We start from the raw sequence: 25,613 nt of genomic DNA on the forward strand, positions 1-25,613 counted from the left end.
TTAGCTTCCCTGCACTTCCTATTTATTTCATTCCTCAGCGACTTGTATTTCTGTATTCCTGATTTTCCCGGAACATGTTTGTACTTCCCCCTTTCATCAATCAACTGAAGTATTTCTTCTGTTACCCATGGTTTCTTCGCAGCTCCTTCTTTCAACCTCTGTTTTCCTTCCCAACTTCTGTGATGGCCCTTTTTAGAGATGTCCATTCCTCTTCAACTGTGATGCCTACTGCGCTATTCCGTATGCTGTAACTATAGCGTTAGAGAACTTCAAACGTATCTCGTCATTCCTTAGAACTTCCGTATCCCACTTCTTAGCGTATTGATTCTTCCTGACTAATGTCTTGAAATTCAGCCTACTCTTCGTCACTACTATATTGTGATATGAGTCTGTATCTGCTCCTGGGTACGCCTTACCATCCAATCTCTGATTTCGGATTCTCTGTCAGACCAAAATGTAATCTAATTGAAATCTTCCCCTATCTCCCGGCCTTTTCCAAGTATACCTCCTCCTCTTGTGATTCTTGAACAGGGTATTCGCTATTACTAGCTGAAACGTGTTACAGAACTCAATTAGTCTTTCTCCTCTTTCATTCCTTGTCCCAAGCCCATATTCTCCTGTAACCTTTTCTTCTACTCCTTCCCCTACAACTGCATTCCAGTCGCCCATGACTATTAGATTTTCGTCCTCTTTTACATACTGCATTACCCTTTCAATATCCTCATACACTTTCTCTATCTGTTCATCTTCAGCTTGCGACGTCGGCATGTATACCTGAACTATCGTTGTCGGTGTTGGTCTGCTGTCGATTCTGATTACAACAACGCGGTCACTGAACTGTTCACAGTAACACACCCTCTGCCCTACCTTCCTATTCATAACGAATCCTACACCTGTTATACCATTTTCTGCTGCTGTTGATATTACCCGATACTCATCTGACCAGAAATCCTTGTCTTCCTTCCACTTCACTTCTCTGACCCCTACTATATCTAGATTGAGCCTTTGCATTTCCCTTTTCAGATTTTCTAGTTTCCCTACCACGTTCAAGCTTCTGACATTCCACGCCCCGACTCGTAGAACATTATCCTTTCGTTGATTATTCATTCTTTTTCTCATTGTAACCTCCCCCTCGGCAGTCCCCTTCCGGAGATCCGAATGGGGGACTATTCCGGAATCTTTTGCCAATGGAGAGATCATCATGACACTTCTTCAACTACAGGCCACATGTCCTGTGGATACACGTTACGTGTCTTTAATGCAGTGGTTTCCATTGCCTTCTGAATCCTCATGTCGTTGATCAATGCTGATTCTTCCGCCTTTAGGGGCAATTTCTCACCCCTAGGACAAGAGAGTGCCCTGAACCTCTATCCGCTCCTCCGCTCTCTTTGACAAGGCCGTTGGCAGAATGAGACTGACTTCTTATGCCGGAAGTCTTCGGCCGCCAATGTTGATTATTTATCAAAATTTAGGCAGTGGCGGGGATCGAACCCGGGACCGAAGAAGTTTTGAATATGAATCAAAGACGCTACCCCTAGACCATGGGTACCCTAAAAAACATTAATGAATTTATTTTTAAAAGCCAAAAATGCAAGCATAACATTAACAGATGTCCTCCAGAACTGAGAAGACTAAATTTCAATAGCAGAACTGATAGTAAACACCTCAAAACGGCCACAATATAAAATCACTTCCTTTTAGTAAAGAGTATAACATGACGTAAAAATACATTTGCATTACAAAAAGCAAAACTTATTATCTAATGAATATATCACCAATATCAAGAATCGGCTATTGGCAGGAATTACCTAAACGCCATTGCCTTCGAAGTAGCCAACATGAGTCACAAATGTGGTTTAACTATATTATGATAGAGGAGGTGACAGAGGCAACGCCAGTAGCAATAATTCCTCCTTATCTACTAACATAGGACCGTGGTTGCCGCTATCACAGAACTAGAAACCTACATTAAAAATTTCAAACATGGTACACAGACATCTTTAACTAGACCACAGTTAACAAGAGATACAATCACCTATCCTGTAACACAGCCACAACTCGTTAATTATTTAGTAAAAATTAAACATACCACAAATGCAGGAAAGTACGAATGTTATGCAGGAAACTTTGACTTAACTACTGGGGCATAAAATTTTCCTTTAGGTTTTTATTATTAGTAGATGCTCGAGCTGAAGCTCGTGATATTAGCCAGCAGGTAACTAAAGACATGCCCCAGAAGTAAGATAGATGAAACAATTTTCACTGTCTATATGCCATTTGCTACTGGCCATTAAAATTGCTACGCCACGAAGATGTGCTACAGACGCGAAATTGAACCGACAGAATGAAGATGCTGTGATATGCAAATAATTAGCTTTTCAGAGCATTCACACAAGGTTGGCGCCGGTGGCGACACCTACAACATGCTGATATGGGGAACGTTTCCAACCGATTTCTCATACAAAAACAGCATTTGACTGGCGTTTGATAAAAGTCGGATTGTCGCCTGTCGCGATTGCGGTTTATCGTATCGCGACATTACTGCTCGCGTTGGTCGAGATCCGATGACTGTTAGAAGAATATGGAATCGGTGGGTTCAGGAGGGTAATATGGAACGCCGTGCTGGATTCGAACGGCCTCGTATCACTAGCAGTTGAGAGGACAGGCATCTTATCCGCATGGTTGTAACGAATCGTGCAGCCACGTGTCGATCCCTGAGCCAAAAGATGGGGACGTTTGCAAGACAACTACCATCTGCACGAACAGTTCGACGATGTTTGCAGCAGCATGGACTATCAGCTCGGAGACATGACTGCGGTTACTCGCGACGCTGCATCACAGACAGGAGCGCCGGCGATGGTGTACTCAAGGACAAACCTGGGTGCACGAATGGCAAAACTTCATTTTTTCGGATGAATCCAGGTTCTGTTTACAGCATCATGATGGTCGCATCGGTGTTCGGTGACATCGCGGTGAATGCACATTGGAAGCGTGTATTCGTCATCGCTATATTGGCGTATCACTCGGCGTGATGGTATGGGGTGCCATTGGTTACACGTCTCGGTCACCTCTTGTTCACATTGACGGTGCTTTGACAGTGGACGTTACTTTTCAGATGTGTTACGACCCGTGGCTCTACCCTTCATTCGATCCCTGCGAAACCCTTGTGTTCAGCAGGATAATGCACGACCGCATGTTGCAGGTCCTGTACGGGCCTTTCTGGATACTGAAAATGTTCGACTGCTGCCCTGGCCCGCACATTCTCCATATCTCTCACCAACTGAAAACGTCTGGTCAATGGGGGTCAAGCAACTGGCTCGTCACAATAAGCGGGTCACTACTCTTGAACTTCGGTATGTTGTTGAAGCTGCATGGGCAGCTGTACCTGTACACGCCATCCAAGCTCTGTTTGACTCAATGCCCAGGCCGTTATTATGGCCAGAGGTGTTCGTTCTGGGTACTGATTTATCAGGATCTATGCACCCAAATTGTGTGAAAATGTAATCACATGTCAGTTCTAGTATAATATATTTGTCCAATGAATACCCATTTAACATCTGCATTTCTTCTCGGTGTAGCAATTTTAATGGCGAGTACTGTAAAATCCGTTTGGAATTTTGATAGCCACAACCCAGAAACACTGATGGATCTGAACTCATGTAGTACCAGGCAAAACCTTCGAAAGTAACACATTTATATGTTTAATAACGGGCAACCAAGATACGGATTCCAAATAGCCACAACGCGACACCAAGTGATGTGCACACTAATCGGACGCTCACCGTTATTGCTCATTAAATCCAGCGCCCACTGACAAACGCTCGCTTAGAGAGCGCCGAGAGAAAGGTGTAGAGAAGATTACTCGTAGTCGGAAATCCAAGGGTATCGTCCAGCAGATACCACCGCGTCCAGTACTTACAAATGTCAGACCAGACTACAACTCAGTATCACAGTGGACACAAATTGGTTGCAACTTCAGTAGAAGAGAACACGCCGAATACTGTGCGTTCTGCCGACGTAGCTTTTAACGAGCCACGTTCACGGCAGCGACCAACACTCGGCCCCGCCAGACCCGCAGTGGTCAAAGGCACCACTTTTGCCAACGAGCCACGGCAGACGCTTGTCGACAACTCGCCGCCTCACTTGCGCTCTTAGTCGCTCGTGTCACCCTCTCTTCTTCTCCAGGTCGCTACAGCCCTTCACTACCCTCTACTCCGACCTGCCCTCTACCGACGACAGTAGCGGAAATTACGCGAAATTAAACGCGGGCGCACAGCATACTAACCATAAGACCTACGACACGTTAATGTTACATTTTTAGTGTTAAAATGTTAATAACATGTGTGTTCTAGTATCTACATAATGTAAATACATTCTTTGTAACCATGGACATCTTATCTCACTAACGTTATAAAAGACTTGGTTCATAGATCGATAACCACCCCCACCGTCACCTAACTTGGCCTCACCATTGACCGTCACCTCACCTGGATCCCTCATCTGCGCTCCATCCAATCCAAAGCCCACAACCACCTCCGACTCCTCAAACTCCTCTCTGGCCGGACATGAGGGTTGCACCCCTCTACCATCCTCCACACCTACAAATCATTAATCTGTCCCATCCTCTGTTATGCCAGTCCTGCCTAGATATCTGCCCCCCCCCCCCCCCCCAAATTCTGTAAGTCCCTCCAGATCTTTGAGCGTCATGCACTCCGCCTCGCCTTCCGTATACGCTTCCCGTCCCCCATGCGGATCCTCTATGATCTCATTCCTTTCCTCCATCTGCTCCTATTCCTCGAACATATCCACATCCTCTACACCTCCCGCCGCCTTGATCCCCCTCACCTGCTGGTTGCTCCTCTTATCTCCCATCCCTGCCCCCTGCCACATCTTTACTGTTGTGTCCCCCCTACCCTCCATCTCTACACCCTACATCTCCTTTCCCAAGGTGGCTCCCATCAACTCCCCCTCCCGGATGATGCCCTATCTCCCTCCATTTATCCCTCCTATCAACTCTGATCCTCACTCCCCCTCCTTTCCTCTGTCCTTTTCCTGGGCTACTTCTCCCCCCTCCCATCATTCTTTTTCTCCACCTCCCCTCTCTCTGCCCCCTTCTCTCCCCCAAGTCCTTTTGCATTTCCCTCCTCTCATTCGCTCTCGCGTCTGCCCTGTCCCTCCCCCCCTTTATGAGTCCTCTCCCTCCTTGGTTCACCCCCTTTTCGTTTTTTTTCCTTCCTCCCTCCTTGTTCTTCCCCCTCCTCCAGCCCCCCCCCCCCCCCCCCCATCTGCCTTTGGCTCGGAAATGTCATCTTTTTGCCGCCATTTTCGTGCAGTGTTTTACAGTGAGTGTTTCGCAGTGAGTGGTTCGTGTTGTGTTTTTTTTTTTTTTTGGGAAGTGTTGCGAGCGGACATCATACTGTCGTTGGGTGTGCTTTTTATCTCTTGCAAACAGAAACCAGACTGTCGCACAAGGTTTTTTTTTAAATTGTGTTTGTACTATGTTACTTGTCTGTTTCCTGTGTCTTTTATTAACACTGCCAACCCCTTTTGCATTCCGTTTCAACTTCCCGCATTTTTCCGCCATTTTACACTTTAAGTCACCGTTTTATCGTCTGTTTTTTGTTTCTTTTCCTCTTCCGTTTTTAAAAAGAAATCTGTAGGGTGTAGAGCAGCGTACTAAGCTGCTGCCAGCCCGCCCCTTTGGGGGGAATTGAAAATCAATAAAGAGAAAAAAAAGATCTACTACCACAGCAACCCCCTTCCCCCTCTCTTACAGGTCCTCTTCCTCCATTGGCTCTTACCCCCTCTCTTCGTTTTTCCTGCCCTTCACCCCTTTTTATTTTCCCATCATCTGCCCAGCTTCCCCCAACCTGCCCTCGGCTGTGGTATGTCATATTTGCCAACTTTTTAGTGCAGTGTTCATGTGAATGTTCAATGTTGTTCGTCTTTCCAAAGTGTTGTGAACAAAAATCATGTTCTCGCTGGGTCTGAATTTTATGTCTCTTGCGAACAGAAACCAGATTGTCGCCGTGTTTTTTAATTGTCAGTCTATTATTTTACCTGTCTGCTTCATATGTATATTATTAGCATCATCATCCCTTTGTTTCTATGTTTCAGTTCCACGATTCTTTCCGCCATGTTAACATTTAAGTCTCCGATTTTATCGCCTGTTTTTATTATTTATTATCTTCCTCTTTTTAAAACAAATTGTGTAGGCTGAAGAGCGACATACTAAGCTGCCGCCAGCCCGGCAATAGAAACGCAATAAAGGAAAAAATAAAAAAAATTGACTACCACATACGTCTCTGCTGTTGAAGAATAAAGCTTCTTGGCTGTTCTGCCTCTCTAAGTATTTCATAAACGCAATTTTCTGTTACAATGTGAGGTAAAAAGTATATTCTTAATCAAAATCTCTCCAACACTATGGAAACATTTAAGTAAACGTAATTGTTTCAAGCGAGTTGTGTGGAAGACAGCCGTCTAGCTTTTTTTTGTCCTGATGGCATACAGGTGACCATTACCTAGGATTAAATAAAATACGCTACTGGCCATTAAAATTGCTACACCAAGAAGAACTGCAGATGATAAACGGGTATTCATTGGACAAATATATTATACTAGAACTGACATGTGATTACATTTTCACGCAATTTGGGTGCATAGATCCTGAGAAATCAATACCCAGAACAACTACCTCCAGCCGTGATAACGGCCTTGATACGCCTGGGCATTCAGTCAATGGCGCGTACAGGTACAGCTTCAATACGATACCACAGTTCATCAAGAGTAGTGACTGGCGTATTGTGAAGAGCCAGTTGCTCGGCCACCATGGACCAGACGTTTTCAGTTGGTGAGAGATATGGAGAATGGTCTGACCAGGGCAGCACTCGAATTTTTTCTGCATCCAGAAAGGCCCGTACAGGACCTGCAACATGCGGTCGTGCATTATCCTGCTGAAATGTAGGGTTTCGCAAAGATCGAATGAAGGGTAGAGCCATGGGTCGTAACACATCTGAAATGTAGCGTCCACTGTTCAAAGTGCCGTCAATGTGAACAAGAGGTGACCGAGACGTGTAACCAATGGCACCCCATACCATCACGCCGGGTGATACGCCAGTATGGCGATGACGAATACACGCTTCGAATGTGCTTTCACCGCGATGTCATCGAACGCGGATGCGACCATCATGATGCTGTGAACAGAACCTGGATTAGCTGAAAAAAACGACGTTTTGGCATTCATGCGCCCAGGTTCGTCGTTGAGTACACCATCGTAGGCGCTCCTGTTTGTGATGCAGCGTCAAGGGTAACCGCATCCATGGCCTCCGAGCTAATAGTCCATGCTGCTGCAAACGTCGTCGAACTGTTCGTGCAGATGGTAGTTGTCTTGCAAACGTCCCCATCTTTTGACTCAGGGATCGAGACGTGGCTTAACGATCCGTTACAGCCATGCGGATAAGATGCCTTTCATCTCGACTGCTAGTGACACGAGGCCGTTGGGATCCAGCATGGCGTTCCATATTACCCTCCTGAATCCACCGATTCCATATTCTGCTAACAGTCATTGGATCTCTACTAACGCGAGCAGCAATGTCGCGATACGATAAATCGCAATCGCGATAGGCTACAATCCGACCTTTATCAAAAACGGAAAAGTTATGGTACGCGTTTCTTCTCCTTACACGAGGCATGACAACAACGTTTCACCAGGCAACGGCGGTCAACTGCTGTTTGTGTATGAGCAATCGGTTGGAAACTTTCCTCATGTCAGAACGTTGTAGGTGACGCCACCGCCGCCAACCTTGTGTGAAAGCTCTGAAAAGCTAATCATTTGCATATCACAGCATCTTCTTCCTGTCGGTTAAATTTCGCGTCTGTAGCACGTCATCTTTGTGGTGTAGCAATTTTAATGGGCAGTAGTGTATTAAACATTGGGCTTCGCTCTAAAATTAACATAATAAATATTTTGAATATTGATAACAATTTTCACAGGTTAATATCTGTAAAGTTCATTTTATCAGAATTGATATTCAGAGGAAAGTGCGAGTATTAGTTGAGAACCAACTGGATGAAAATCAGTGTGGGTTTAGGCCTCTTAGAGGTTGTCAGGACCAGATCTTTAGCTTACGGCAAATTATGGAGAAGTGTTATGAGGGGAACAGGGAATTGTTTCTATGCTTTATAGATCTAGAAAAGGCATATGACCGGTTTCCTAGAAGGAAGTTATTGTCTGTTCTACGAGATTATGGAATAGGAGGCAAACTTTTGCAAGCAATTAAGGTCTTTACATGGATAGTCAGGCAGCAGTGAGAGTTGCCGGTAAACTGAGTTCATGGTTGAGAGTAGTTTCAGGGGTAAGACAAGGTTGCAACCTTTCTCCACTGTTGTTCATATTATTTATGGATCATATGTTGAAAACAATAGACTGGCTGGGTGAGATTAAGATATGTGAACACCAAATAAGCAGTCTTGCATATGCAGATGACTTAGTTGTGATGGCAGATTCGATTGAAAGTTTGCAAAGTAATATTTCAGAGCTATATCAGAAATGTAAGGACTATGGTATGAAGATTAGCATTTCCAAAACGAAAATAAAGTCAGTGGGAAAGAAATATAAACGGATTGAGTGCCAGATAGGAGGAACAAAGGTATAACAGGTGGACGGTTTCAAGTAATTAGGATGCATATTCTCACATGATGGCAACATAGTGAAAGAACTGGAAGCGAGGTGTAGCAAAGCTAATGCAGTGAGCGCTCAGCTACGAACTACTCTCTTCTGCAAGAAAGAAGTCAGTACCAAGACTAAGTTATCTGTGCAGCGTTCAATCTGTCGACCAATTTTGTTGTATGGGAGTGAAAGCTGGGTGGATTCAGGTTACCTTATCAACAAGGTTGAGGTTGCGGATATGAAAGTAGCTAGGATGATTGCAGATACTAGTAGATGGGAACAATGGCAGGAGGGTGTCCACAATGAGGAAATCAAAGAAAAACTGGGAATGAACTCTATAGATGTAGCAGTCAGGGCGAACAGGCTTAGATGGTAGGGTCATGTTACACGCATGGGAGAAGCAAGATTACCCAAGAGGCTCATGAGGTCAGCAGTAGAGAGTACGAGGAGTCGGGACAGACCAAGGAGAAGGCACCTGGATTCGATTAAGAATGATTTTGAAGTAATAGGCTTAACATCAAAAGAGGCACCAATGTTAGTAATGAATAGGGGATCATGGAGGAATTTTATAAGGGAGAATATGTTCCAGACTGAACGCTGAAAGGCATAATCAGTCTTAAATGATGATTATGATGATGATCAGAGTTTTTACGGGATTGCAATGATAGATTTACCTGCAGTAGGCAACAAGGCTTTGGTTTTCTTCTCGTTAACTCTGAGTTTGCTATTAAATTTATTTCCTTCAAGAAAATGTGTGTCCAAAATTAAGCCACTGTGATACCAATGAAATTATTTATCGTGAGTACAAAGCTTTACGCTACGTCGTTGGTTATATCATCTCTCTCTCTTTGCAACAAATAATTTAATGGGCAGTAACAGTAGTAGTTTCAAGCTGCTCTGACTTTCTTTGAGCTAGCAGCGAATTTGGGCAACGTAATTAAACCATCAGAAGCAAAATTGTACCCATTTTATCATACTCTGTTCATCATAAGAACTATCCTCTGCGTGTATGAAAGCATCTCTTACGAGCGTACATAATATACGCGATGCCAACAGTGTATTAAATATCCTTTACCTTTTTCCCAACAATTCCGACCACATCTTACATGAAAATTAAAACCTTTTATTGCGAAAGATGAGGGAGAGAAGATAGAAACAGTGGCGTGCCTCACTACTTCCACTACCGAAAATAAAAACCAGTGCCCTTTGAACCAGTGAGTACCTAAATTAAAGAAGTAACATTTTGTTTTGGAAATAAAATAGTACATTTTTAAAAAGGGAATTCGTCATGAGGCTCCAGCAGATAGTTAGTAATATGGATCTCGCGCAACCTTAAAGCAGCCCTGACTCTGTAAAGAGCAGTGGTGCCATCGGATTTCGGAAAGAATTGTCAACTGATTAAACTATAGTCACTTCTACAAATGAAATATTAGAATCAATAAATCAAAAGTTCTTACCACTTGGCATATTCTGTGATCTCGCTAAAGCTTTTGATTGTATTAGGATGGATCCTTATACAAAAGTGAAAATATTATGGGATTACAGTAATAGTAGGCTAATGGTTCTCATCCTATACTTTTAATAGAAAACTGTGTGTGTCTGTATCAGGCTTACCACGTAACAATAGTCATTTAAAATATGAAACTATCAGACAAGGGGTGCCCGAGGGCTCTATTTTAGGTCCCTTGTTGTTTCTATTATATATTAATGACCTTCAATACGCAGTGTCTCAAAATGCAAATTTTGTCTTATTTGCAGATGATACAAATACTGGTATAAAAAACAGTACCCGTTATCTCACTGAGGAATCAGCTAATGAAATATTTGTAATTATCAATGGGAGGTTCACGCCAAATGGATTGTCACTGAATTCTGACATGACCCAGCACATGCAGTTCAGTACCTCACAAAGAATACCTGACCAAATAAGTATAGTGTACGCAAACAATGAAATTAAAGCTGTAGACAGAGTCAAATTTTTAGGGTTACAAATTGACCACAACCTAAATTGGAAAACTCACTCACTAGACTTAATGAAACGCCTTAGTTCAGCTACATTTTCAGTGCGCATCATAGCAGAAACAGGTGATTTAACAATGAAGAAGTTAGGTTATTCGGCCTACTTCCATTCACTAATGAGTTATGGAGTCATCTTTTCGGGAAACTTTTCTTATAAAGAGAAAATTTTCAAATTTCAGAAACGAGTCATTAGAATTACATCTGGTGTCTATTCAATAACTTATCAGAGCACATCAAAGGTCTTGTAGGTGATACAGATAGATTTCAGAGTGAATTAAATAACTTCCTGTTGGCCAACTCCTTCTACTCCATCGATGAATATCTTCACAAGGATTGTAACTCATAATTCTGTCTGCTTTAGAATTGTACAACATCCATGTACCTGAGGAAAAAAAAGCCTTTGACTCTCTCCACATCCAAAGACTCCTCAATAACTCATAATTCTGTCTGAATTAGAATTGTACAACATCTATGTACCTGAGGGAAAAGAAAAACCTTTGGCTCTCTCCACAACCAAAGACTCCTCTCCGAAGGATCCATGGAAAACGATAAATGTAATGTAGATGGAATTGTTTGGTGGTCTGTATCATACCTGCTTTATGTCACTTGCCGCTGTTAGGAATCCGCAATTTGGTCGCACTTACCTCAATATTAAACAGATTGTAGAGCTTGAAAAGGCAAGCGATAATTACGTAAGCATTTGAATTCTCACCTAGCGACCTTGATACTCACGTCTTATATTTGGAGAGCTGGAAACCTTGAGACACGTGTTTTGTTCCTGCCGCGACAAGCAAACTTCGTCGTTGGCGCTAATGCGAGCTGCTTGACATGTGCAGATACCGGCAGCACAGTAGCAGTTGGCCACTGTCCCTGCACACAACCAAATATGACATGTCATCTTAATGCAAAGAAATAAAGAGTTTAAAAGGTTAATCAACTGAAATAAATAGCCACTTAGTCATAGACATGTGTAGCCGACAAAGGACCTACGTTGGGTACACTGGCTATTTGAGTATGCATATTTTTAAACAAGTTTACTAATAATCACAATAATTTCTAGTGGTGCACTATTTATTCTTTATTCATATTATGATATATACTCTCTCTCAAAATACCATTAAGAGTAATATTCGAATAAGAAACCTACACTCCTGGAAATTGAAATAAGAACACCGTGAATTCATTGTCCCAGGAAGGGGAAACTTTATTGACACATTCCTGGGGTCAGATACATCACATGATCACACTGACAGAACCACAGGCACATAGACACAGGCAACAGAGCATGCACAATGTCGGCACTAGTACAGTGTATATCCACCTTTCGCAGCAATGCAGGCTGCTATTCTCCCATGGAGACGATCGTAGAGATGCTGGATGTAGTCCTGTGGAACGGCTTGCCATGCCATTTCCACCTGGCGCCTCAGTTGGACCAGCGTTCGTGCTGGACGTGCAGACCGCGTGAGACGACGCTTCATCCAGTCCCAAACACGCTCAATGGGGGACAGATCCGGAGATCTTGCTGGCCAGGGTAGTTGACTTACACCTTCTAGAGCACGTTGGGTGGCACGGGATACATGCGGACGTGCATTATCCTGTTGGAACAGCAAGTTTCCTTTCTGGTCTAGGAATGGTAGAAGGATGGGTTCGATGACGGTTTGGATGTACCGTGCACTATTCAGTGTCCCCTCGACGATTAACAGAGGTGTACGGCCAGTGTAGGAGATCGCTCCCCACACCATGATGCCGGGTGTTGGCCCTGTGTGCCTCGGTCGTATGCAGTCCTGATTGTGGTGCTCACCTGCACGGCGCCAAACACGCATACGACCATCATTGGCACCAAGGCAGAAGCGACTCTCATCGCTGAAGACGACATATCTCCATTCGTCCCTCCATTCACGCCTGTCGCGACACCACTGGAGGCGGGCTGCACGTTGTTGGGGCGTGAGCGGAAGACGGCCTAACGGTGTGCGGGACCGTAGCCCAGCTTCATGGAGACGGTTGCGAATGGTCCTCGCCGATACCCCAGGAGCAACAGTGTCCCTAATTTGCTGGGAAGTGGCGGTGCGGTCCCCTACGGCACTGCGTAGGATCCTACGGTCTTGGCGTGCATCCGTGCTTCGCTGCGGTCCGGTCCCAAGTCGACGGGCACGTGCACCTTCCGCCGACCACTGGCGACAACATCGATGTACTGTGGAGACCTCACGCCCCACGTGTTGAGCAATTGGGCGGTACGTCCACCCGGCCTCCCGCATGCCCACTACACGCCCTCGCTCAAAGTCCGTCAATTGCACATACGGTTCACGTCCACGCTGTCGCGGCATGCTACCAGTGTTAAAGACTGCGATGGAGCTCCGTATGCCACGGCAAACTGGCTGACACTGACGGCGGCGGTGCACAAATGCTGCGCAGCTAGCGCCATTCGACGGCCAACACCGCGGTTCCTGGTGTGTCCGCTGTGCCGTGCGTGTGATCATTGCTTGTACAGCCCTCTCGCAGTGGCCGGAGCAAGTATGGTCGGTCTGACACACCGGTGTCAATGTGTTCTTTTTTCCATTTCCAGGAGTGTATAATCTACCATTTATGGATTATTTATTAATGGTATAAAATTTCAGTATAAAACTGTCGTTTTATACAAATTTGACAGTTGAGATGCTTTCTTTACCAGGATGCAGATTATCTGGTTCTTTTCCAAGGAGTTCCTTGCAGGGTGGGGGAGTGGCTATGTATTTAAATCCCAGTATTCCATTTGAGACCATAGACGTATAACGGCACTGCACGGAACAGATATTTGAATGAAACTTCCTGGCAGATTAAAACAGTGTGCCGGACCGCGACTCGAACTCGGAACCTTTGCCTAGCGCGGGCAAGTGCTCTATCAGCTGAGCTACCTAAGCACGACTCACGCCCCGTCCTCACAGCCTTAATTCCGCCAGTACCTCGTCTCTTACCTTCCAAACTTCACAGAAGCTCTCCTGTGAACCTTGCAGAACCACTCCTGGAAGAAAGGATATTGGGAGACATGGCTTAGCCACAGCCAGGGGGATATTTCATTGTACATGTTTGAATGTTTTGCTGGGGCAGTAGAATTTAGTGAATTGTTGTTGTTGTTTATTGATCTCTAACTGTTACTTCAGAGCATTTCTGCTCAAGCCAGAGAGGGTTCTTGATTCACTTTGTAGGAAGTACCAGAAATTAGTTATATGTGGTGACTTCAATATAAATTTTGTATATTATGGTGTAAGAGAAAGGATGTTAGTAGATCTCCTAAATTCATATGATATGACGCAGACTGTGTTTTTCCAACTAGAGTGCAAGGAAACAGTAGCACAGCCATAGACAATATTTTTTATTCATTCTTCTTTACTAGATGGGCATTCTGTTAGTAAAAGGGTGAGGGTGAATGGTCTTTCAGATCATGATGCACAAATTTTAACACTAAAAAGCTTTTGTATTTAAAAAAATGTCACATATAATTACAAACTATATAGGAAAGTTAATCCAACAGCAATAGAGAGTTTTTTAAACCTTTTCAAGGAAGAAGCGTGGCAGGATGTTTATAGTGCCGATAACATAGGTGACAAATATAATGTTTTCCTTAACACATTTCTCATGCTCTTTGAGAGTTGCTTTCCATTAGGATGTTCTAAACGTGTATTAGCAGTAATAGGCAGCCCAGGTGGCTGACTAGAGGGATAAGGATATCATGTAGAACAAAGCTGGAATTATATCAAAATGTTAGAAGTAGTCACAATCAAACTACAGTAGCCCATTACAAACAGTGCTGTAAAGTGCTTAATATGTTATTGGGAAGGCAAAGAGTTTGTGGTATGCAAATAGAATAGCTAATTCACAGGTTAAAATTAGAACCATATGGTCAATTGTGAAGGAAGTGTCTGGTCAGCAGTACAAGGTCGACGATATAAACACAGTTCGTAGTAAACATGTTTTTGTTACTGATATATCGGACATATGTACAGTATTTAACAATGATTTTCTGAGCATTGATGGTGAATTAAATAAAAATTTAGTTCTACAGGGAGTCATATAACGTTCATGGCAAATGTCCTCCCGATATTGATGTCTGAAATACTCCTCTGTGATACAGACAAGTGGAAGACTGAGTCCATAACTACATCACTGAAGGATAAAAACTCTCATGGTTATGATGGAGTGCCTAGCAGAATATTAAAGTACTGTGCTGCACATGTTAGCCCTGTATTTAGCCATATTTGTAATTTTTCGTTTAGGAATGGTCAGTTTCCTAAACGATTAAAGTACTCGGTAGAAAAGCCGCTTTATAAAAAGGCAGAAAGGGTAAATGTAGATAGTTTTAGACCTATTTCTATGCCATCAGTGTTTGTTAAAGTTATTGAAAAGGCTGTGTATGTCAGGAGAATTGATCATTTTATATGACACGATCTGCTATCAAATGTACAGTTTGCCTTTAGAAGTCGCTTAACAACTGAAAACGCTATACTCTCTTTTATTTGTGAAGTACTGGATGGGTTAAACAAAAGGTTTCGAACGCTAAGCATATTTTTTGATTTAACTAAGGCGTTTGATTGTGTTGATCACAAAATATTGCTCCACAACTTGGAACATTAGGCACCACAGGGAGTAGCTCAAAAGTGGTTCATCTTTTACTTTAGCAATGGACAGCAAAAGGTCATTATTCACAATGTCCAGAATGGCTGTGATGTGGGATCTGAGTAGGGAGGGTAGAGTCAAATGGGGAGGGGGGGGGGGATGGGGGTGCCCCAGGGATCAGTGCCAGTCCTATTCTACATCTATCTACATCTACATCCATACTCCGCAAGCCACCTGACGGTGTGTAGCGGAGGGTACCCTGAGTACCTCTATCAGTTCTCCCTTCTATTCCAGTCTCGTATTGTACGTGGAAAGAAGGATTGTCGGTATGCTTCTGTGTGGGCTCTAATCTCTCTGATTTTATCCTCATGGTCTCTTCGCGAGATATACGTAGGAGGGAGCAATATACTGCTTGACTCTTCGGTGAAGGTATGTTCTCGAAACTTTAACAAAAGCCCGTACCGAGCTACTGAGCGTCTCTCCTTCAGAGTCTTCCACTGGAGTTTAACTATCATCTCCGTAACGCTTTCGCAATTACTAAATGATCCTGTAACGAAGCGCGCTGCTCTCCGTTGGATCTTCTCTATCTCTTCTATCCACCCTACCTGGTGCGGATCCCACACTGCTGAGCAGTATTCAAGCATTGGGCGAACAAGCGTACTGTAACCTACTTCCTTTGTTGTCGGATTGCATTTCCTTAGGATTCTTCCAATGAATCTCAGTCTGGCATCTGCTTTACCGACGATCAACTTTATATGATAATTCCATTTTAAATCACTCCTAATGAGTACTCCCAGATAATTTATGGAATTAACTGCTTCCAGTTGCTGACCTGCTATTTTGTAGCTAAATGATAAGGGACCTATCTTTCTATGTATTCGCATCACATTACACTTGTCTACATTGAGATTCAATTGCCATTCCGTGACCCATGCGTCAATTCGCTGCAGATCCTCCTGCATTTCAGTACAATTTTCCATTGTTACAACCTCTCGATACACCACAGCATCATCTGCAAAAAGCCTCAGTGAACTCCCGATGTCATCCACCAGGTCATTTATGTATATTGTGAATAGCAACGGTCCTATGACACTCCCCTGCGGCACACCTGAAATCACTCTTACTTCGGAAGACTTCTCTCCATTGAGAATGACATGCTGCGTTCTGTTATCTAGGAACTCCTCAATCCAATCACACAATTGATCTGATAGTCCGTATGCTCTTACTTTGTTCATTAAACGACTGTGGGAAACTGTGTCAAACGCCTTGCGGAAGTCAAGAAACACGGCATCTACCTGTGAACCCGTGTCTAAGGCCCTCTGAGTCTCGTGGACGAATAGAGCGAGCTGGGTTTCACACGACCGTCTTTTTCGAAACCCATGCTGATTCCTACAGAGTAGATTACTAGTCTCCAGAAAAGACATTATACTCGAACATAATACGTGTTCCAAAATTCTACAACTGATCGACGTTAGAGATATAGGTCTATAGTTCTGCACATCAGTTCGACGTCCCTTCTTGAAAACGGGGATGACCTGTGCCCTTTTCCAATCCTTTGGATCGCTTCGCTCTTATTTATATAAATGACATGTCCTCAAGTATTACGGGCAACTCAAAAATATATCTGTTTGGTGATGATACTAGCTTGGTAGTAAAGAATATTGGGTGCAACATTGGCTCGGCTTCGAATAGTCCTCTTCATGACCTAAGTTCATGGCTTGTAGAAAATAAACTAACACTAAATCGAAATAATACTCAGTTTTTACAGTTCGTAACACACAATTCAACAAAACCTGACGCTTTAATTTCACAGAATGGGCATATGGTTAGTGAAACTAAACATTTCAAATTTCTAGGTGTTCAGATAGATAGTAACCTGTCGTGGAAAGCCCACGTTCAGGAACTTGTTCAAAGACTTAATGCTGCCATTTTTACTGCTCAAACAGTACCTGAAAATTAATCTACACTCCTGGAAATGGAAAAAAGAACACATTGACACCGGTGTGTCAGACCCACCATACTTGCTCCGGACACTGCGAGAGGGCTGTACAAGCAATGATCACACGCACGGCACAGCGGACACACCAGAAACCGCGGTGTTGGCCGTCGAATGGCGCTAGCTGCGCAGCATTTGTGCACCGCCGCCGTCAGTGTCAGCCAGTTTGCCGTGGCATACGGGAGCTCCATCGCAGTCTTTAACACTGGTAGCATGCCGCGCCAGCGAGGATGTGAACCGTATGTGCAGTTGACGGACTTTGAGCGAGGGCGTATAGTGGGCATGCGGGAGTCCGGGTGGACGTACCGCCGAATTGCTCAACACATGGGGCGTGAGGTCTCCACAGTACATCGATGTTGTCGCCAGTGGTCGGCGGAAGGTGCACGTGCCCGTCGACCTGGGACCGGACCGCAGCGACGCACGGATGCACGCCAAGACCGTAGGATCCTACGCAGTGCCGTAAGGGACCGCACCGCCACTTCCCAGCAAATTAGGGACACTGTTGCTCCTGGGGTATCGGCGAGGACTATTCGCAACCGTCTCCATGAATCTGGGCTACGGTCCTGCACACCGTTAGGCAGTCTTCCGCTCACGCCCCCACATCGTGCAGCCCGCCTCCAGTGGTGTCGCGACAGGCGTGAATGGAGGGACGAATGGAGACGTGTCGTCTTCAGCGATGAGAGTCGCTTCTGCCTTGGTGCCAATGATGGTCGTATGCGTGTTTGGCGCCGTGCAGGTGAGCGCCACAATCAGGACTGCATACGACCGAGGGACACTGGGCCAACACCCGGCATCATGGTGTGGGGAGCGATCTCCTACACTGGCCGTACACCTCTGGTGATCGTCGAGGGGACACTGAATAGTTCACGGTACGTCCAAACCGTCATCGAACCCATTCCAAGACCGGCAAGGGAACTTGCTGTTCCAACAGGACAATGCACGTCCGCATATATCCCGTGCCACCCAACGTGCTCTAGAAGGTGTAAGTCAACTACCCTGGCCAGCAAGATCTCCGGATCTGTCCCCCATTGAGCATATTTGGGACTGGATGAGGCGTCGTCTCACGCGGTCCGCACGTCCAGCACGAACGCTGGTCCAACTGAGGCGCCAGGTGGAAATGGCATGGCAAACCGTTCCACAGGACTACATCCAGCATCTCTACGATCGTCTCCATGGGAAAATAGCAGCCTGCATTGCTGCGAAAGGTGGATATACACTGTACTAGTGCCGAAATTGTGCATGCTCTGTTGCCAGTGTCTATGTGCCTGTGGTTCTGTCAGTGTGATCATGTGATGTATCTGACCCCAGGAATGTGTCAATAAAATTTCCCCTTCCTGGGACAATGAATTAACGGTGTTCTTATTTCAATTTCCAGGAGTGTACTTTGCTTATTTTCATTCGCTTATGTCATATGTTATTATATTTTGGTGTAACTCTTCCCATTCTAATCGAAAATTTTTAGTTCAGAAACGGGCGATTTGGACAATAAGTGGTGTCGAGCCCTGTTCACTACTCTGCGTATTTTGACATTGGTTCAAATGGCTCTCAGCACTATGGGACTTAACATCTGAGGCCATCAGTCCCCTAGAACATAGAACTACTTAAACCTAGCTAACCTAAGGACACCACACACATCCATGCGCGATGCAGGATTCGAACCTGTGACCGTAGCGATCGCACGGTTCCAGACTGAAGCGCCTAGGAACCGCTCGGCCACACCGGCCGCCTTTGACATTGGTCTCTCAATATATACGTTCCTTACTGTCATCTCTTGTTAACAATATTAGCTTATTGCCAAGAATAAGCAACTTTCACTCAGTTAATACTCGGCATAAATAAAACCTGCATTTGGACTGAACTTCCTTAACTCTAGTGCAGCAAGGTGTGCAGTATACTGCTGCATCCATTTTCAGTAAGCTACCACTCTGATTCAAAAATCTTAGCAGTAATCCACGCGGTTTCAAAACTAAACTGAAGAGACTCCTCATGCGTCACTCCTTCTATTCTGTCGAGGTGATCCTTGAAAAATTAAGCTGATTCTTGTTATATTGTTGATTTCGTTTACTTAAACTTATGGACTGACTTTTTTGGGTTCATAAACATTTTATTTTTATGTTTTATTACTTTTATATTGTACTAACATGTACTGACGCGTTCCATGACCTTAGGGATTTGATCCTCAGTTTGGTCCTACTGAACTTGACGTGTAAATAAATAAATAATCAATTTGTACGATTTAAAAAGTTAAAGGAATTGGAATCTCTGAGGTATTTAACACTGCTCATGAACATTGTTATGAACAACCCCAATTTTTTAATCAGGACGAAGAGTTGATACATGTTCTCACAAAATCAGTATTTTAGATTTAGAAATAACATATTGTAAGTATAAGTAAATACAGTTATTAGATAAGTACAACATAAGGAAGGGAATGTATCGAGGAAGATAATTTTCCCTGTGTTAGATTCAAATACGATACATCCCCCATTAAGCAACATCGAAGTAAAATTAGGAATAATCTTTTTGACTAAATGTATCGAACTGACTCTTATTACTAAAAATCCCTTTAATTCACTTGCCTAAAATTCCAATTTCAGTACTGAACGAAGCCAAGACATTGAGCTTGTCTTTTAAAATGGAGGTTGGACGCTTGTTTTTTTTATCGACTTCAGTTTTAATAATGACCTTTCTCCACTGCTGTTTGTGGGCATACTGATTCGTATATTCAAAAATTGAGATTGTATGTTTCCTTACTTTGATGAAACGGGAGATGGAACACGTTTTAAACTGCCAAACTACCATGAACAATTATCTTAAAAGTCTTAGCGGTTTTGCTAACTGAAGCGTCCCGCGTCTGACTGGGGGTCATTGGGAATGTGAACTGACAGAGCGTGAGGCTTCAGAGGTGAAACCTGATTTAATTTAGCAGCTGTCTCTGAAAAGTTCAGCCGAACAAGCCCATACCAATTAATTGCACCTACTTCTTTTACAAACTTGTTACAACAATGCCAATTTTATTTTGGGCCTTCTCAATGGCATGAGGCAATAGATTGGTAGTAGACAGCCACATCTAAGTGCGGCTCTGTTTACACACACACACACACACACACACACACACACACACACACACAAGCAAACAAATTTGTGGCGAAACAGCGATCTACTTTCTTTCTTTTATATACTTGGTGGTTTTCCAGTTGTCTATCAGCATCTCTCAACAGGTGTTGAGGGACCAGAATTTTTGTTTAATATTTTTGCATTTCCTTAGACATCACGAATGCTGCCCAATGAAAGAGTCATGAATAATTGTACTAACACTCCGTAACTGTACACATTACGTTAAATGAAAGAAAATTAAACAATATGCTATCTATATCCAACCCAAAGAAAGCAGGTGTTGACATATGTGAAAACTAGCGAACTATCAATTTAATAAGTCAGAGCTGCAAAATACTAATGCGAATTCCTTACACACGAATGGAAAAACTGATAGAAATCGACCTGGGGGAAGATCAGTTTGGATTCCGTAGAAATGTTGGAACACGTGAGGCAATATTGACCCTAAGACTTATCTTAGAAGAAAGATTAAGGAAAGGCAAACCTACGTTTCTAGCATTTGTAGACTTAGAGAAAGCTTTTGACAATGTTGATTGGAATACTCTCTTTCAAATTCTTAAGGTGGCAGCGGTAAAATGCAGGCAGCGGAAGGCTATTTACAATTTGTACAGAAAGCAGATGGCAGTTATAAGAGTTGAGGGGTATGAAAGGGAAACAGTGGTTGGGAAGGGAGTGAGACAGGGTTGTACCCTATCCCCGATGTTATTCAATCTGTATATTGAGCAAGCAATAAAGGAAACAAAAGGAAAGTTCGGAGTAGGTATTAAAATCCATGGAGAAGAAATAAAAACTTTGAGGTTCGCCGATGACATTGTAATTCTATCAGAGACAGCAAAGGACCTGGAAGAGCAGTTGAACGGAATGGACAGTGTCTTGAAAGGAGGGTATAAGATGAACATCAACAAAAGCAAAACGAGGATAATGGAATATAGTCGAATTCAGTCGGGTGATGCTGAGGGAATTAGATTAGGAAATGAGACACTTAAAGTAGTAAAGGAGTTGTGCTCTTTGGGGAGAAAAATAACTGATGGTGGTCGAAGTAGAGAGGATATAAAATATAGACTGGCAATGGTAAGGAAAGCGTTTCTGAAGAAGAAAAGTTTGTTAACATCGAGTATAGATTTAAATGTCAGAAAGTCGTTTCTGAAAGTATTTGTATGGAGTGTAGCCATGTATGGAAGTGAAACGTGGACGATAAATAGTTTAGACAAGACGAAAATAGAAGCTTTCGAAATGTGGTGCTACAGAAGAATGCTGAAGATTAGATGGGTAGCTCACATAACTAATGTGGAGGTATTGAATAGAATTGGGAAGAAGAGGATTTTGGGGCACAACTTGACTAGAAGAAGGGATCGGCTGGTAAGACATGTTCTGAGATATCGACGGATCACCAATTTTGTATTGGAGGTCAGCGTGGAGGGTAAAAATCGTAGGGAGAGACCAAGAGATGAATACACTAAGCAGATTCAGAAGGATATAGGCTGCAGTAGGTACTGGGAGATGAAGAAGCTTGCACAGAATAGAATAGCATGGAGACCTGCGTCAAACCAGTCTCAGGACTGAAGACCACCTCACAATCTATACATACATTCTCCGCAAGCCACTGTACTGTGAGTGGTGAAGGGTTCCCTGAACCACTACTTGTCATTTCTTTCCCTCTTCCACTCGCCAATAGAGCGAGCGAAAAACGACTTTCTATCCGCCTCCCCATGAGCCCAAATTTCTCGTATCTTACCTTCTTGGTCCTTAGGCGCGATGTATGTTGGCGGTAATAGAATCGTTCGGCAGTCAGCTTCAGTTGCCGGTTCTCTAAATTTTCTCAGTAGTGTTTCTGTAAAAGAATGTCACCCTTCCGTCCACGGATTCCCATTTGAGTTCACGAAGCATCTCCATAACACTTACGTGTTGTTCGAATCTATGGTAACAAATCCAGCAGCCCATCTCTGAATTGCTTCGGTGTCTTCCCTCAGTCCTCACCTCGTACGGATCCCAAACACTCCAGCAGTACTCAAGAATATTTCGCACCAGCGTCCTACCTGCGGTCTCCTTTACAGGTGAACAACTCTTCCCTAAAATTCTCCCAATATATCGAAGTTGGCCAATCGCCGTCCCTACCACAGTTCTCACATGCTCGCTCCACCTCAGTTTATGTTTCATTGACTATTGTTATAGTTAATGAGTTTAGACAATCTTGTGTGCAAATTTTTTTTCCATGCAATCTACGTAAACTGTCTCTGGCCGAGCGAGTTCTGATGAAACAACTGGTGGCGCTCTCTCCAGAAGGAATCGGAATTTACCGTGGTTTGAGTATCAGTGTACAGAAAAAGATGGCAGAATGTTTTCGAGGCAGAAATTACCGAAAAACCAGTCATCACCTGCAAGTTATATGTGTTGCTTATTAACTAAAAATCTTTGTAAGCCACAAATATAGATAATAAAAAACTGATTGTCCGTCTCAAACAACTGCCTGTGCAGAGAGTTACTCGACAACAGCTATCAGAACGATGTGGGCCACCCAGCCTCGACTACAGTTAGCCGTCACCTCCGACAAGATCTCGTGTATGGGCTGTATCTAATGGTGCCCGTATTTGAATGGACTCCATCCCGATGGCGTCTCCTTCAGCGCACTCAGCAACGGCTTCCTGGGCGCCTCCAAGGGGTCCAGGGGTCGAAGTCCATACTTGAGCACGCCTTGCTCCTGACCCTCTGTAAAAATGCTGTCAGTGTGATGCATATCGAGCTTGCTTTTGGGGGAACGCATGGCGCAGCCAAGTGCTGCAAGGCCACTCTGAGAGGCCACTTCTCCGCCTGGTGTTCTCATGCCAACCGCTGGCAAACTCAATACCACGTTTTTACTGAAAGCTGGCAGGCTGATAGGCGTGGTCAATGCACAAAACTTTCTCCTAACGTTTCAACTGTGGGAGACACCTTCAGAGGTAAAACGGCCAATTGCAGCTCGAGAGAGCGCCAACACATGATGTCCATCACAGTCCATCACATGACGTAGGCTACGAGATTCTTTGCTAATTCCAACATTCTTTTCAACAAATATAGTGTAGTTATGCAGACACTGCCTAGCCACAGCCTATTCCCAATACAATAATGACTTTTATGAACAGATTGATGGGATGGCTATGGGAAACATCTTAGTGTGGCTATGGGGACCTGTTTATAGAGACCTTTGAACAGTGGGTGTTCCAGTCTGCCAGTAAAACACCCGTAAATTGGTACCGCTATGTCGATGACATTTTCGTGGTATGCACACTGGTGCGGAGGAGTTAGATGCCTTCCTGATACATCTGAACACAATGAAGCAAAAAATCCAATTTACTACGGAGACGGAGAATAATGGCCAACTGAATTTTTTCGATGAGTCTTTTATCAAGCGAGGGGACAGGACGTTCGGCCATAGCCTATATAGAAAAGCCATGCGCGCTGAACGTTACCTTCATAGAAATTCTAACCACCAATCTTGACAAAAAAAAGAGGTGTAGTTAAAACTTTGGTAGATAGGGTGTACCAAATTTCTGACGTGACTTATTTAAACGATGAAGTTGAACATCTACGTGACATTCAAGAAGGGTGCCTATTCTAACAGATAGCTCGAGCACGTCACCCTAGGGAGAGTCAGTGTCAACGGGGAACGATGGCCGCCCAAGGGGAAAGTTTTCCTTCGATTCATTAGTAAGACTGCAGAACACATTGGGAAAGCGATGAGGAAGTATGGTTGGAAACTAATTCAGGCCCACCAAGAAGATAAAATAAGATCAGCAAAAGATAAACGACATCCTTTGGTCACATGGGGTGTATATAAAATTCCTTGTAGTTGTGGCCTGGCTTATATTGGTGCCACAAATAGAAGTGTTATCACATGTGTGGTTGAGCAAAAGAAGAATTGACGCCTAGGACATACGGGGCAATCGGCCGTAGTGGAACATATTTACCAAATGGATGACCATGATATAAAATTCAGTGAGACAAGCGTCATATTGGAAACATAGCATTATCACGTGAACATGTATAGGCAGGATATTGACGTTTATAAACACCGTAATAATTGTAAGAGAAAAGAAGATGTTAAATGAGATAAAATTTAGATGTGAACGTTGCACCATATGAATAACGATCGATTACTTTCAATCGAGAACTTTGGCATTCGCAGAGATAATCTCGTTTGCGGCGTCAGGTGATGGACTGTGACGCCTTCTGCATTGCCTATATTTTCGGCTCTCCCCGAGTTCTGGTTGCACTTGGCCGCTTTATCTCTGAAGATATCTGCCACAGTCGGAGATTAAACGTTAGGGGAAAGTTTCATGTATCGATCACTGCCTTCAGCCCGGAAGTTTTAAATGAAGTCATTACCGGTCGTTAAAGCCTACAATGTGTTTTGAACAGGCGTACTTTACCACCTGGGGTCAACGCACGCCATAGAGACGCCACCTGCATTGATGGTACACTTTCTTGCTACGTGAAGTATAATATTGATATCGATGCATTTCTGATTCCATGACCGCACCGTTCTTTGTACCCAACGTCGCCCTCCCCATCCACGCTCGGCATCCTAGCAGTGTCAATGAGCAATGGGCCATTCTCGACTGTAACAGTTACTGGTGTCAGAAGTAGCCAGTAACATTGAGCAATGTCGTGGGTCAGTACAAAGTAGTGTCTTAACAGTATGGTGACTGAAGACGAAGTTTTCTTGTGTTTCCATCTGTGTGACTTCGAGTGATGGAACACATAGACGTAGAGCTGGTTTTAAAGCGCTGTTCATGAAACAAGCCTCAGCTGTAGATATGGGCGAATCTGGATTGAACACTAGAAAAACATTTACCTGTATATGCCCAGTTATGTGTACAGAATATAATTTGCTAGGGCATAGTGCCTCTTGTGCTCAGTTGTCGCCATCAGTTTGTTTTCAATGTAGCAGTCCTGGGCATTGCGCCAGAAAATTTAAAGAGTGCGTGTGGTTTTAATTCAGATGTAAAGATTAAGTATGTTGTAGTATTGTTGTTAATGTTATGTAGTTTCTACTGTTTGTGCTATAACAATTTACTCTACTGTTACACACTTCACAATGAGTAAATCATGGAACAGGTGTTTAACATGCTGGGAATGGTTAATTCGTTTCTGGATCAAGAGGGCAGAAAAAGTAGATTTGCATAGGTAGTTGAACGCTTTCAGAAAGGACAGCGCCTTGTCCTGTTTATCGGTAACCATCCCAGA

At 43.7% G+C, this 25,613-nt stretch overlaps 1 protein-coding gene across 1 annotated transcript in view; it reads right to left on the reverse strand.

The window, feature by feature from the left end:
* LOC126285058 (coagulation factor IX-like) overlaps positions 1–25,613 on the reverse strand; it is a 284,637-nt gene that overhangs the window by 206,860 nt on the left and 52,164 nt on the right. The window contains exon 3 of the mRNA XM_049984381.1: positions 11,420–11,557. Coding sequence (XP_049840338.1) covers positions 11,420–11,557 — 138 coding nt within the window. The remainder of the gene's footprint in view (positions 1–11,419; positions 11,558–25,613) is intronic.

The sequence above is a fragment of the Schistocerca gregaria genome, chromosome 1 (assembly GCF_023897955.1).
Source record: "Schistocerca gregaria isolate iqSchGreg1 chromosome 1, iqSchGreg1.2, whole genome shotgun sequence".
NCBI lineage: Eukaryota > Metazoa > Arthropoda > Insecta > Orthoptera > Acrididae > Schistocerca > Schistocerca gregaria.